Raw genomic sequence first — 15,414 nt, 5'->3', positions numbered from 1 at the left:
TCTTGGCAGAAAATTGTTTATCAATCAAGGCACAAAAACGAGGTAAAATGGTGTGAACATCTGATTTATTCCTCAACAAGAAAATCCAACAGAACCTTGTACAATCATCAACAAGAGTAAGAAAAAATATGTGGCCATTTCTAGAGATAACAGAATAAGGCCCCCAGATATCACAATGAACTAAATCAAAAGGCTTATCACAACGTTTATTATGAGAAACAAAAGGAAGCCTCTTCTGTTTAGCTGCAGGACAAACATAGCAAGGCTCATTTCTGTCAGATGAAGAAAAAAGAAGTTTGTTTTTGATAGTATCAAGACATTTGTAGGAGAGATGACCAAGACGTCTATGCCACACTTGATCAGACACTTTGTTGATGAAGGCAATGGTATGGCTTTGATCAGTGAGAACATAGAGGTCTTGGTGATTTTCACCCCTGCCAATCGTCTTCTTGTGATACATATCATGTATAGTGAAACCATGATCAGTAAAACAAACAGACAAATGAGTCTTGCTAGTCAAAGAACTGATAGATATAAGGTTGAATCTGAAACTAGGAACAAGAAGAACATCTCTTAGAATGAGATTATTGTTGATGCGGATATCACCATGAAAATGCACCGGGATAGAAGTATGGTTTGGTAGAGTGACATTGGAATTCTGTAAAGGCTTAAGGCTCATAAAAACTGAATGATCAGAACATATATGTTTAGTAGCACCAGTATCAAGAATCCACATCTTGTGATATTTGTCAGAAGAAATTTGAGAACAACTGTGACAAAGATAACCTGGTGTGTAAGATGTCATGTTGACTTCTCCTGATTTTGACTGAGGCATTGCCGAAGAGGTGAGCCTGGTTGAGAGAAGATTGATGAGCTGATGGCATTGGTCGCTTGAAAAACCTTGCATTGCCTTTGCTGCTTCATTCACGCTGTCAGACACTTGAACACCTTCAACCGAATTGGCTTGGCCTCTGACTCGTGGTTTGTACCCTGGTGGATAACCGTGAAGCTTGTAACACTTGTCAGCGGTGTGTCCAATCATCTTACAGTGAGTGCAAGTAGGTTTCTCCTTTTTGTTGTTGAACTTCTTCTGGTCTTGGGCAACATTCATTGCCATGGTGCTTGATTGATCAAGATTTCCAACCATTTCTGTTTGGATTGACCTTTGCTTTTCCTCCTGAGTGATAAGTGCAAAGACTTTGTTGATTGGTGGAATAGGATCCATTAGAAGAACTTGACCTCTTGCTTGAGCGTAATTCTCATTTAGTCCCATGAGAAATTGCATGACATATTCTGAGTGCAAGAAAGCCGCCAATTCTTTTGCTCCTCCACATTTGCATTCGCACTTGTAGCATGGTCTGAAATTACTCAGTTCTTCCCAAACAGATTTCAGTTTCGTGTAGTACAAGCCAACTGACTTCTGATCCTGAAGGCAATGCACAAATTCCCTTCGCAACTCAAAGATTCTCGGCGCATTGCTCTGAGAAAACCTTTCTTCTAGATCTTTCCATATTTCCATCGCTGTATCTGCAAACAGCAAACTCGATGAAATTTCTTTCGATACACAATTGAGAATCCATGAGAGGACAATCTTGTTGTTGCGATTCCACTGTCGATGAGCCTTCACTTCTTCTGGCGGTGGTCTGACGAGCGATCCGTCTATGAATCTGATCTTGTTCTTCACATCCAGCGCTATCTTCATCGATCTACTCCAAGAGATGTAGTTATCTCCAGTGAGAGCTTGCGATACGAGAACTGAGCTGGTAGTGTCAGAATGGTGGAGATAGTACGGATCTAAAAGATCGTCATCCATAGACCTATGAGGTATGACTTTCTTGGAATCTTCTCCAGTCGGCGTTGTTCTTTCGGACTCCATGAGAGCAGATCTTCAAAGAAAACTTGTGACCGATAATGGAGACGATCGTAGCTTGGATTGTCTGACTAAAACGCGGATAGCTCTGATACCATATTAAATCCGAGCTACGAGAGAGAACCAGAGGATTTGGGATTGGATCGAGAAGACGAAGAAAAGAAAGAATGAATTTCATTAATTGAAAAGAAAGTACAACTGGTAATTAAATAGTAGCGCATAACTACTTTACCGACTGAAAGGAACAAACAAATGAAAACAATACACGTGTCCGCGTACATTGTAAAGCAAAAGAAAGCAGAAATAAGAAAACGACACCGTATTTAAAAGACCTCCAAAATAATAAATCCTCAATACATCTCGACAAGGAAGACTTGCCTTTACTTTGACAAAAGGCGACCTCTTTTCCATCTCGGTAACAAGAGTTGACATTTATCCCCAGTCCATCTCGGCAGCAGGGGTTGACCTCTATCCCCATTACATCTTGGCAGTAAGAGTTGACCTCTACCATCATTCCATCTCGACAATGAAGGTTTGCATCTACCCCAGACTTGAAAGGAGGACCCTAGTAAATAACGATTTTACCCCGACTCATCACATCTCTATACCTTTAATCTCCTCATTTAGAGGTAAGTTTTCCCACAACTTAAAAAATTTCCGCTTCTCTCTCATCTAAAACATTCTCTCTCTAGAATTTTGAAGCAACCTCACATATCACTTGGACTAATGTTGAGCGTCGGAGTACCCACCTGAGAAAATCCCTCCGCGCTTCTCTAGCTCATGTTTTTTTTTTCAAGTGAAGAGCCACCAACAACTTCTTTCCGGCACGGTGGAAAGCGACAAGTTTGAAAACAATTTCCTCGTTCGACCACCGTATGGTTATAGGGTTCGACCTTAGACCGATCTGTGGACCGAGTTAAATGTTGACCTATTTTTAGACATTAACACTAAATTATGTATAGACCTCAAGCCATGTTTGTGGACAGCATAAGAAAATAATATAATGACAAGTAACCTGAAAATTGACCCCAATAATAATCACCAACTCAATAAATCAATAATATGCTGATATAGACATCGAGGAAGTTTTACAATCACAAGATTTCAATAGTACGTATATATGAATCATACTCTTTAATAATTAAATTTTGGGGGCATCCAAAAAGATTGAATCTTGGCAACACCGTGTATGTGTTCTATATTTTGTGGTATGACCATAAGGTAGGGTATATATATTATTTGAAAGCGATTTAATTAGCCAAATGGTCCACTTATGTTTAGGAAAACCCTTCATTGCAAGGAATAATAAAATTTAAATACTTTACCAAAGAAATATGATTCCTTCATTCTCTCGCTTTTCTTCTAAGTTCTAATTAGTATTATACATTATTATATGTTGTGTTGATACTGTTACAAACTGGAGTCCAAAAGAAAAGGAACCATCACTAATCATTAGATGTTAGGCCTTCGACTTTGATTTTTTAATACTAAATTTTGTATTAGATTTAATGAAACTGCAACCGCTGAAACGAGGGGACCATATTGCTCTACCGACAAATATTAACATCAAATGCATTTTCTTGTATGGACATTAACGTCACATCATTTCCTCTTATTTTCTTAATTTATGCGGCAGTGTAGCAAATAGTAGATTAGAACCATTGATTTCGTAAATTATTCAATGTTTGGTCAATTTTACAATTCGCAATTCTGCAGTGTAGCGATAGTAATTTGATTTTGCATATTACTCGATAATTAAAATAAACGAGTTAACAAAAATCACAACATGTTTATAAGTAATAGCTCATGTTTTCAAAGTAACAACGATAAATAATAAATTGAACTAATAAAGCATAATAAATCATTTGATTAATAATAATAAGAAAAAAAAAACTAATTGATGTCTCACGTTTTTTATAGTTAGTTATTTTTGAATAATCTCTCTCTCATCTTCTTCAAATCATCATTTTTAGAAATAAAATATTTTTGTAGCCTATATGTTTTATAACGTCAATTTTTTATACCTATTACTTGATGATAAATTTCATTATTTGGGCTTAATAAGCCATTAAATATCAAGATTAGACCCTAATGTTTAAAAATATCTGAATATGGACTTTTGACCCAAAATCGGACAAAAATACCCTTGATTCAAAAAACCCATATTTTTCTCTCATTTTCAAATGATTTTCATCACAATTCTTTTTCATGTTTGAATTGGTTGCGCTATGATTAGAATTTTTGGTGGTCGAGCTCACCGCTGAGCTCGTGGGGTTCGGGGCAACGCCCCGATTTTTTTTAATTATAGGAATTTGGGTATGTGTTCAGTTTCGATTTTGAGGGTTTCACTTGTATTTCATCGTACAGCATCGTATCGCATCGTACGGCATCGTACAACATCGTACGACATCGTACGATATCGTATGTGTTCAGTTTCGATTTTGAGGGTTTCACATTGTATTTCATCGTACGACATCGTATCGCATCGTACAGCATCGTACGACATCGTACAGCATCGTACGACATTGTACAACATCGTATGTGTTCAGTTTCGATTTTGAGAGTTTCACATTGTATCTCATCGTACGACATCGTATCGCATCGTACGACATCGTACAGCATCGTACGACATCGTACGATATCGTACATTATAATGTACGATAAAATTCATACACATTATAATGTACGATGCCGTACGATGTTGTACGATGCGATACGATGTTGTACGATGAAATACAAGTGAAACCCTCAAAATCGAAACTGAACACATACCCAAATTCCTTAAAAAAAAAAAAATCGGGGCGTTGCCCTGAACCCCACGAGCTCAGCGGTGAGCTCGACCACCGAAAATACTAATCCTAGCGCAACCAATTCGAACATGAAAAGGAATTGTGATGAAAATCATTTGAAAATGAGAGAAAAATATGAGTTTTTTTAATCAAGGGTATTTTTGTCCGATTTTGGGTCAAAAGTCCATATTTAGATATTTTTAAACATTAGGGTCTAATCTTGATATTTAATGGCTTATGAAGCCCAATTAATGAAATTTCTCTACTTGATTTGGTAGTCTATGGTAAACCATGATTAATTTTGGTAACTAATGAGAGCATCATGCCAACAGACAAATTTAACACAGATTATGTTTCAAATACCAAAATCTGAATAATTAATACGAGATATTACAAATTTGGAAAAATTACACCTATATACCATGTGTTTTAGTGGCATGTCGAGTTTAACTTTTGGTTTTTAAAAATGTCAAGTTCATACACTTTGTTAATCTAGAATGTCAAAATTATACATTGAAATAGATAGCAGTGCCACGAATCTTTTTTTTATTAACTTTTCATTAACGGTGACTATAATAATTAAATGTAAACACAAATATCTTTATTCACTTGCGCTATATATGTAATTTATTTTAAAACGAAAAAAAACAAACAACAGTCTCTGAATCGTGGAGAACACATAAAGAGGCAAGGGGTAAAAATCGACAGTTGATAGTCATCAAAATTACAGTTTCGAACAGATAATCCAGGATTCAGAGTTGCAATTCGAACACGGAATGAAGTCATCTCTTGAGATATATGAATTTTTATTATTTAATTTTGATTTACGGCTATTTTTTAATTCAAAATTGAGAATTTGAAAGTTAGGATACTGGTTTGGATTTGATTCGGTTTTTCTTATATAAATGTTAACATCAATGAAAGGGAGAGTTATAACACTGTTATCTATTTCAGGGTATAATTTCGTCATTTTAGTTAAACAAAATGTATGAACTAGACATTTTTGAAAACCAAAAGTTAAACTCGACATTTCACTCAAATACATGGTATATATGTATTATTTTCCTCAAATGAGAGATGTCGTCTAGGCTTGTCTCGCCGCCAGAATCACGGTCAGGATTGCCACAAAGATAACATCAAACACGGCAAAAGTCATAGACATAGAGAAGATCGAGGAGCTGCTTCTGAGGCTACAAGTGATAGCTCGGTCGATGCTGCTGGACAAACACACTCTGGTATTGTGTGTTTATTTATATCAATGGAGATAAATTTGTTATGTCTATATAAATTTGTGTTAATGTTGGTATTTTTATGTTTATTTTTGCTAATGTTGATTAATTTGTTACAAAATATCTATGTAAATTTGTATTAATGTTGATTTTTTTTGGGTTTATTTTTTTTCATGTTGGTCAATTTGTTACAAAAACCTGAATAAATCTGTGAGACTATGGTGCAATCTTCAATCGCCACGGTAAAACTCTCTTGGTCGGTCAGATCCCCAGTGAAGTTCTCAATATATTTTTCCAAATTTTTTAGTGATTTGAAATCTATAACATGAAGTTATTTGTCTTGTGTTTTATTATTGTTGGCATTCATTTATTTTATTTTTATTAATTAGTTTATAGTTTTTTATTTAATGAAATGCATTTTTGTCTTTTAATGTTTGTTTACTTTGATTAATGGTTATTATGCAATTTAAATCAAACGTTGGTTATTTAGTAAATTTTAAGTTTCGTAATGGTTAAATAGCTACGACACCCATTAAAATATAGAAAGTAATTCATACACAATCCTAATGATATTTTTGTTTAAAAAATTTGTCAAATGTTGGCTAGATAGCATTTTTACACTAATTTATTAATAATAAATAAAAAAGATAATCTTATATAGGATTAAATTCCAAGTAAGTCATTAGCTAATTTGCTTTAAATTAAAAAGAGTTGATTAAATTATAATCCATATTTTTCAAGTAACTTGCATAGTGTAATTTTTCTAATTTATGTTCATAGAATCGAGGGATATTCCTTTCCACTTTAGCAATAATAATAAAGTCAAATACTATACAATGACCTTTTTTCAACAAAACAAAAGGCTATACAATGACGATAAAAATATAGTAATTAAACGAAGCATTCTATTTGCCATGCCATGCCATGCATGCATAAAAGAGAAGAAAATGTTTGCTGACCGTATAGATGCAAAGGCTGAAAAGATTCACGCCTTTCTCGATAGTAAAATTAAAAAAAAAAAAAAAAAAAAAAAAAAAAAAAAAAAAAAAAAAAAAAAAAATCAAACCCTTACAAGGGATGCCTTTACTCCAAAATCAAAACTAGTAAAAAAAAAGAAAAGAAAAAAGAAACGGAACATGTTAAAGAACCGAAACTGTGATTTAATTACATACGTAGCGGTAGCAGTGTGGAGTGAACCAAGGTCTCTCTTTCATTAAACAAAGATAACTACTGACTCTAACTCGGTCATGTTTGATTAGTTTTTATACTCTTCGATAAAATTAAACCGATGATTTGGGAAAATGAACATAGCAGGCGTTAGGATTTTATCTCCAAATCCAACTTAAAATCAGAAAAATGAATCACATAAAATATGAAGAATAATACCACACAGATAGATTTATTGTGGTTCACTTTCAATGCGAAAATTACGTTCATTTTGTCGTTGTAGATTTCTACTAATACTCAAAATTGGAAGTGAACAACTATAATTCTATGTTTATTATTTGTTCTTTGCGTATTATTCATTTTCTGATTTTAGGCTGGATTTGGGGATCTAATCCTATCAAAATGCTCCAAACCCTCAAGTCAACCATTTGATAAAAAAAAAATATGTTAGTCGATTATTGTAGAGTAAGAACAAACCTAAATAGAGACTCTCAAGGTGATTTTTTTGAGCAAGATACTTAAGATAAATTTCCAAGCTAAGTCCTCAAAATAGACTCTCGAGTAAAGTTCTCATTGATAAATTCCTTGACAAAATCTTCAAGACAAAACATAAGAGGGTATCGCTCAGTCACAACACGCAAGAACTTCTCAGCCAGATCACCACTCGGCCAGATCACCACTCGGCCAGATCACTAATCCAACACAACTTAGCTAGCCACAACATAACAAAGATCATTCTCTCGGCGAAAGGTCAATGCACGAGCATTTTTTGGTCCAAATTCCTCGAAAGCTCATTCAAACCTCAAGCCTCAACTATAAATACTTAGGAAATTTATACCTCTCTATCACGTCACTTTCTCTTACTAGAGTCATTTTTCTATATGACAGTCAAGACAAGACTTAGATCCCCACCTCGACTAAATGTTGGGCATAAGCGCGAGCGTCAGCGAAAATCCTTCACGCCCCTCGGGATCATGTTTCTTGCTTAACAAGTGAAGAACATGAAAAACGCAAAGAACATTATAATGCGAAGAACGAAGAACACTAGGAACACAAAAAACATGAAGGATAACCATTATGACGAAGCAAAGAGGAACCAAAAACCTCTTTTCGGCGAGACGAGGACGAAAGTAAAAGTTTTCACCACACCCCAATGTACGAGCATAGGCTCTGAACCTAGATCAAACAACGAATGGTTCTAAGTGTTGAGCCTAAAAATGACGTTTTCAGCTAGAATATAAAATTCAAAAAATTAGGTAACTAGCCGAGTAAAACGTTTGGAATTGAAATATAGCCACCGTTTCATAAATCTTAGGTAAATAGCCATAAAGATGACGTGACATTCCTAGTTTACCCTTTCATTGGTATAAAATAGTTGGGTATTTACGTCAATTTACAGGTGTAAATACATAGACGTGACTATTTACCTAAGATTTACGAAACGTTGGCTATATAGCAATGTGAAACTGTAAATATGGCTACATACCTAATGGATCCTATAAATTTTGACACTTCTATTACTAAATGAGTTGTGCAAACTATAACACCCTTCATAATTTCATGCCAAATTAAGTTTGTTCATGAAATTATGTATTTCGTGAACGATTTTAAAGTCTCATGACAGATTTGTCACAATATAAGAGAACGGTCACAAAATGGTATTTTTGTAAGGAAATAATTCTCTCTTAAATTTTGGTTGATTTTAGTAAATTGACACAAGTCTAATAATATTCTCGTCAAAATTGCTAGGACTAATCTGAAGTCAATTGACCTAATTTTTTCTTTCTTTTTTTAGAAGCCTTTTGAATACAATATTTTTTTTCCACTCACTACTACAAAAAAGCCTTTAACCACACTTAGTTAATAAGACACTCTCAATGATTATCTTCCCATTAAATTAGATTTCGACTAATTAAAATTAAGAACATAGAAAAAATAATTAAATGCCATGCAAAATAATAGACGGTGATCCACTTATGAGCGCTGTCTATTTTTGAAGTCTATTTATATGCTGCCATGTGGTTATAACTTATAACAGTTAAAGAATAGACGACACACACCCGAAGAACTCCTTTTGAGCATCTTTAATGATGTTTGACTTAACAACTTTAAGGATTTGCTTGCAATTAGGAGAAGTGTTAAGCTATTTGCTTAACCATTATTTGGCAATTTGGCTATGTGATTGGCTAGAGAAATTAGCTCTATAGAGCTACTTGCTTAAGCAAAATACATGAGACTCAATACACCACTTGATGTATATTTTAGCAATTATTTTATTTTTTATACTGCTTTACCAACAGTATTGTATTGACAAGTGGGATAAACTCAAGCAAAATGAGAAATTAGCTTACCATTGTGGATGATTTAGCTTAAGTAAGTTATATTTTGGTATGACTTATGTGGCATGGTAAGCTAATTTGACATTAGTTTACCATTAAAGATGCTCTATACCGAACTACAATCTAACATATTAGTTGTGACATAGTTTTTTAGAGCGTTTTCCGGCAAAGTGCTGTCAATACTATTTTTTTATAAATATTTTTTTTTTGTCAATGCTTAATAACTATTTTGAGCTCATAATTTATTATTTTAATTTCTCCTTAAAATTTAAAATGACGTGTAATTTTCTTTAATAATAAGCTATATAAATGGACATCTTTTAAAAAAAGTGTAGCAAGTTGTCAAACTAAGAAAAATTCAGGAACGATAAAATAATTTCGGGATTAACCTAGATCAAAATCAAATAATTCAGGGGTGACATGTACCAAAAAGTTTTGTTCTCGTTTCGGACAAGGATTTGTTCGTCCTTATGCACTGCAGCGCTATAAAGTTTAAGCTCCGCCACCGACCCAACTGAAGTGGCGAATTTCCAATATTGCCCTTGCAGTCTCCTCAGTAATATCACTAACAAAGACTGCTGATTAATAATTCCAGTTCAGCTTCTAATAAAAAATATTAATATTTTAAGCTTTTTATATATGTATAACTGTATACATAAAATAATTCAGTTTTTGCCATTCTATGCGTTTACGCTTGAAATCCGTCGTCATACTTGCAAATCTATGTGCCGAAAAGGTAATAAAATATATGAGCCAAGTAGACCAAATTCAATCCAAAAGGGTTATAAACAACTTATATTACTTTGAAAGCTTTTCCGAGGCCGTCTTTGTGAAATTCGTCTCAAATTTGTCATGACTCGTGTGACCAAGGTCATAAGCTCAGACAAAAAAGCGACAATTCGTAGAAGTATAAGCCAGAAATGATGATTAGTAAAACATAAGCGACGCATGAAAGAGTTAACATATAACTGTTGGATTAAACATGGGTTCCCACGGAAACTAAGATTAAAATTTAAACTTGGAAGTATCGTCGCTGTGTGCACATGTGATTGGTCGTTTCCAATTAAAAAAATAAAACAAAAGGGCCCACTTAAACTCTCTCAACATTAAAGCGATGAAATGATTGGGGTTCAAAGTTTATCATGGCCATCCAAATCCTGCTCTAACTGTTGAAGCGTTCAAAAAGATGAAGGATTTATGAAACCCAAAAAAAATGCCAACGCTTTGTGGGACCAGACACTTGGTAATTCGACCTTGACAAAGCATTAGCAAACTTCCCATTTTACCAGATTAATTTTGTAAATTCCAACACACAAAACCTAACTTCTCGACCACATGTGACAAAATGCTTGTAGTGGATTTTATTTATCGCCCAAAACAATTTTTTTTGGCTATCGAATGGTAGTAGTGGATGCCAGTGGAGTATGGACTCATCAAACAGTGTCGCTAATTCAATAACTAGTTATTTTTTGGGGGATATTTCCATTCTTTCATGATTACATTAATTAATTAATCACAAGTTACAAGAATAGTTTTCAAGCTTTAATATGGAATAAATTTTACATTTTGTGAACATTAAACTTGTACCCTAAAAGTCAGTAGGTTTTCGCCACCAACATAAAGTCATTATTTTTATTCTTATCTTTTGAATATTCTAAAAAGAAAAAATAACAATGTTAATAAAAAGATGGCATAAAAAAAATGTCGGCAATTAACACTGGTTGGGCTAGTAGCCAAAGAATCTGTCACAAACACAAACACAAACAACTACGACATTCATTCAATAATTAAAACTGGACCGCGCGGTAACTTTAGCGCGTATTGCGGGAAGGACATAGGCGTAAATAAGCGAATTACCGGGACACATTCCCGTCATTACAGCCCATTTTGGCAATTATTTCCATTTAATTTAATTTTCATGTCCTTCACTTCCAGCGAAAGAAGAATTGTATTCAACAATCTCACTCTCTCTCTCACAGACACTCACACAGACACAGACACTGAAAATGGGGAGTCGAATACCATCGCACCAGCTCAGCGGCGGACTCTACGTCTCCGGCCGCCAAGAGCCTCAGCCCAAGGAGCGCCTTCCGACAATGGCGTCGCGAGCCGTGCCCTACACCGGCGGCGACATCAAGAAATCCGGCGAGCTCGGTAAGATGTTCGACATCACCGCCGCGCCGCCGCCAATGGCCGGAGTCTCCTCCGCCAGAGTCTCCCGGGCCTCGTCGTCGTCGCAGCACAACAGCGGATCCGTCCGATCCGGCCCAAACTCTGGCCCAATCTCCAAGAAATCGGCCTCCTCCTCCGGCCCATTGCTCCAGCTCCACCCCACCGGCCTCATCACCTCCGGCCCGCTCGGATCCTCCTCCGGCGGCCGGAGATCCGGTCCGGCAACCGACCAGCCCGGTCCCGCCGCGGCGGCGAAGCCCGCCGCGGCGGTTTACGGCTCGGCCGTTACTAGCCTCGGCGAGGATGCTAGGGTTGGGTTTAGGGTTTCGAAGGCGGTGGTTTGGGTTTTTCTGGTGGTTGTGGCGATGGGGCTTTTGGTTGGTGCGTTTCTGATGGTGGCTGTGAAGAAGGCTGTGATTCTGTTCGCCGTCGCCGGAGTTCTGGTTCCGGTTTTGATCGCGGCGGTGTGGAATTACTTGTTGGCTAAGAAAGGTCTGTTAGGGTATGTGAAGAGGTATCCTGATGCTGAGCTTAGAGGTGCCCTTGATGGGCAGTACGTCAAGGTTACTGGGGTAATAATGATCATTCATTGCATTTTTTCACACTCGTTTCTCTGTGGGGATTGATTTTTATTTACTTTAATTTGTTTTTTATACTTATTTTATTGCCTAATTATTGAGAAGAGAAAACTTAATTATTATTAAATGGCGAGCTGGAAAATAAGCGAATATATTATTTTGTGGGGGCTGGTTTTGGGTTAGCATTGTGTTGCTTTCTTCTAGATTCTAAAATGGATTACTTTGATTTATTTATAGGCGATATACTTTGTTTGTTTATTGAATTCTTAAACAAGTTTCTGAAGATGGTGTTCTGGGATTGGATTTACTGAAAGTGCCAATATTTTATTTTTTTCCTTTCATTTTTTGAGATTGAGGATCTCTTTATATGGTAATGGCTCTATTTTTTGTTTTTTTGTTTATAAATATCTTAATCAAGGCTAATGATTGTGGCTTGGGATTACAATGATGCTCACATGTGGATTGTTGATGTGTAACGCCTGATTATGCCCTGTTTCTTTATCAGTTATCTACCTAACCTTTTGACTAAAAAGCTCATTTAGGATGCATATTTCACACTTTCAGGGAACCTAATTTAGCCTCTCTTATTATTATTATTATTTTTTTTCTTTCAAGTTTTTCACTGAAAAAAATTGACAGTTGATAGTTGTCCACTTTTAGTGACCTGAATTCAGCTTCTGTTAGGTTTTTCATTGAATTAAGACAGTTGGCTAGAAAATTTGAAAATTAACCCAAAAGTCGCCCAGGATTTTTCCTGAAATCGTGTGTATATGACTGAGACCATTTATTTATCTCATTGCAGGTTGTTACCTGTGGCAGTATTCCATTGGAGTCGTCTTATCAGGGGATCCCGAGGTGTGTCTATGTTTCCACGGAGCTCTACGAATACAAAGGTTTGGGTGGAAAGTCTGCAAATCCTAGACACCGCTGCTTCACATGGGGATCGAGACACTCTGAGGTTAGTTCTCTTTTCATTAGCAATTGCGTCCCAATTCGACAAGCACATGTACTTGATCGTTTATTGTAATACTTTTGCAAAGAAAGTGAAGCTTATAGACCTTGTATTTTGGGGTTGCAAACAGAGACATGTGGCCGATTTTTACATATCGGACTTCCAATCCGGACTACGAGCTCTTGTGAAAGTTGGGTACGGAGCGAAAGTCGCTCCATTTGTAAAGCCATCAACGGTGGTCGATGTAACCAAGGGCAACAAAGAACTATCTCCAGCATTCCTACGCTGGTTAGCTGATCGTAAGCTGTCAAGCGATGACCGTATTATGCGCCTCAAAGAAGGGTACGAAGAACTCATTACAACGCCCAAACCCAGTGACAGACGTAATAATGATAAAATCGTTTATAATATTCTGTTTTTTTGTTTTTGTTTTGTTGATTAGATATATCAAAGAAGGAAGCACGGTGAGCGTGATGGGCGTGGTTCGGCGACACGATAATGTGTTGATGATCGTTCCGTCGACGGGGCCGGTCTCGACGGGCTGCCAGTGGTCCCGCTGCCTCCTCCCGACTTTTGTCGAAGGTCTCATTTTGACGTGCGAGGATAACCAGAACGCCGACGTAATTCCTGTATAAAAAAAAGCCTCTGTTTTTTAGGTCAACGAGAACGTTCGGTAAATATATCACGGACTCGAAGTGCGCAGAGGCTGCTCTGCTTTTTTTTTCGTTTCCTGAGCTGGTGTGTAAATTGGTCGTAGAGAAGATGTGGAGAAAGAAGCCGAGGTTATCACTTAATTATGAGAATATAAATCGAGATTTGTACGAGTGAGTGAAAGACGAGGCAAGACTACATGTAGATTTTGTAAAAGAAAGAACTGAAAGAGGACCGAGTAATTGATCTGTGAAGATGCTGAGATGTATGAAGAAAAAAAAAAAATTGGTTGAGGCGCTTTGTTGCTTTTGGCTGATTTTCTGTACATAAAAATCCTGATGGAGAATGCCCTAAAGGGTACGGAAATATTTGCTTGTTTGTGCTGAATTTTAGTACAAAGTAGGGTAAGTGAATTTTTGTTGTTCGTGTTTTGTTTCTTTTATGTGCTTATTTTATGCAGCTATTCTTCTACCCTGTCTCTTAAGATACTCAGAAAAAACTTGTATTTTTTTTTTTTTTTATGCCCATTTGATTATTTTTGTAAGTAATATTCTTGAAAAGCCTTATCCTTCACTTTTGTTCATGGTTTTGTTAATTTATCACGGTGATAACTTCTTCAACCATAGAATGTTTCCCTTGACATGATAGGCTTAAGCAAAGCTTACCCAAGCTAATAGATTCTGCTTGTGTTAATGTAATCTTGTAGATACATTATTATAATTATTTTTAGAAACAAATTATATTAATAAGTAAAACCTTAACGTATAATATGGTAATATCTAACAAGTGTGATCGTGAATATATTCTGATTCTTTTTAATAATCTCCATATGTACAACATTACGTTCTGAAACTTGTTCCATAGATTCCTTTGAAAAGTATTTTTTGTATAAAGATTTTTGTAAGCGAATAGTTGAGTCTCGTATTAGAGGAAGGTTTTTTTTTTTTTTTTTTTTTGAATCTCCAGTTTTATTAGGCACCAAGGCCGGGAACAAAAGAACATTACACTGTAACAGGAAGAGAAGAGTGGGACCAACAGCCGTTCAAACAGTTTCGGATCGCCCACATACTCGAGCCATCAGGTAAGGAATTACAAATTCTTGGAATCCAACAAAAATTAACAGATAAAAAGACTTGCAGGTCTTTGAGAATAGAAAAGAAAAGAGAAGAAATATTCCAAACATGGCAGCTCTTCCTGAGAAGAAAAGCATCGAACAAGACCCTGCAATCTCCTTAAAAAACGACTATTCGCCAATCTTCTCGATGCGCTAAGCACACCGCCGCCTCGATCGCCAACAACTCAGCTTCCTTCGCTGACTCTGCGACCACAAAACAAGCCTCCGTACACAGAACCGTGACAAGGTGATCACGCCAGCGGGGCCACATCAAGGGAGAGAGTCTCCGAATGAAGGTTACTAGACGAAGCGTTCGATCTCCGATGGTGCGAGACTAGAAACTCAGCAAAACGCATCTTCGCTCTAAGCGAGGTCGGGATCCCGTGAAGATCATGTCATTTCTCGCACGCCATAGAGAGTCCCATATAACTTCAACCAGGATCTCAAACTCTTTTCCAGACCACAACGAGCTCAGCCTGTCAGGCTCTCGCAAAAGAAGAGTTTCCACCACATGTCTTCTCTCCGCCAGCCCCGTGATCGGCCAAGGAATCTG

General features: G+C 36.5%; 1 protein-coding gene across 2 annotated transcripts; it reads left to right on the top strand.

Moving 5' to 3' along the window:
* The first annotated feature begins 11,137 nt into the window (after positions 1–11,137).
* On the top strand, positions 11,138–14,320 carry LOC149385359 (Ubiquitin-specific protease family C19-related protein). 2 transcript variants are annotated; one of them, XM_089625848.1, is made up of 4 exons: positions 11,138–12,129; positions 12,947–13,102; positions 13,227–13,438; positions 13,539–14,320. In XM_089625848.1, exons 1-4 carry the CDS (start codon positions 11,401–11,403, stop codon positions 13,729–13,731), a joined length of 1,290 nt encoding a protein of 429 aa, XP_089481974.1. In that variant the 5' UTR covers positions 11,138–11,400; the 3' UTR covers positions 13,732–14,320. The 2 variants fall into 2 exon arrangements, with proteins under 2 accessions (XP_089481974.1, XP_089481973.1); XM_089625847.1 differs by having other exon boundaries at positions 11,139–12,138.
* Positions 14,321–15,414: the final 1,094 nt, after the last annotated feature.

The sequence above is a fragment of the Urtica dioica genome, chromosome 9 (genome assembly GCF_054948205.1).
Source record: "Urtica dioica subsp. dioica isolate 48M chromosome 9, U.dioica_male_clone48M_v1_H2, whole genome shotgun sequence".
Classification (NCBI taxonomy): Eukaryota; Viridiplantae; Streptophyta; class Magnoliopsida; order Rosales; family Urticaceae; genus Urtica; species Urtica dioica.
Note: the sequence above shows the minus strand (reverse complement) of the source record. Positions and strands in the feature narration are given on the sequence as shown.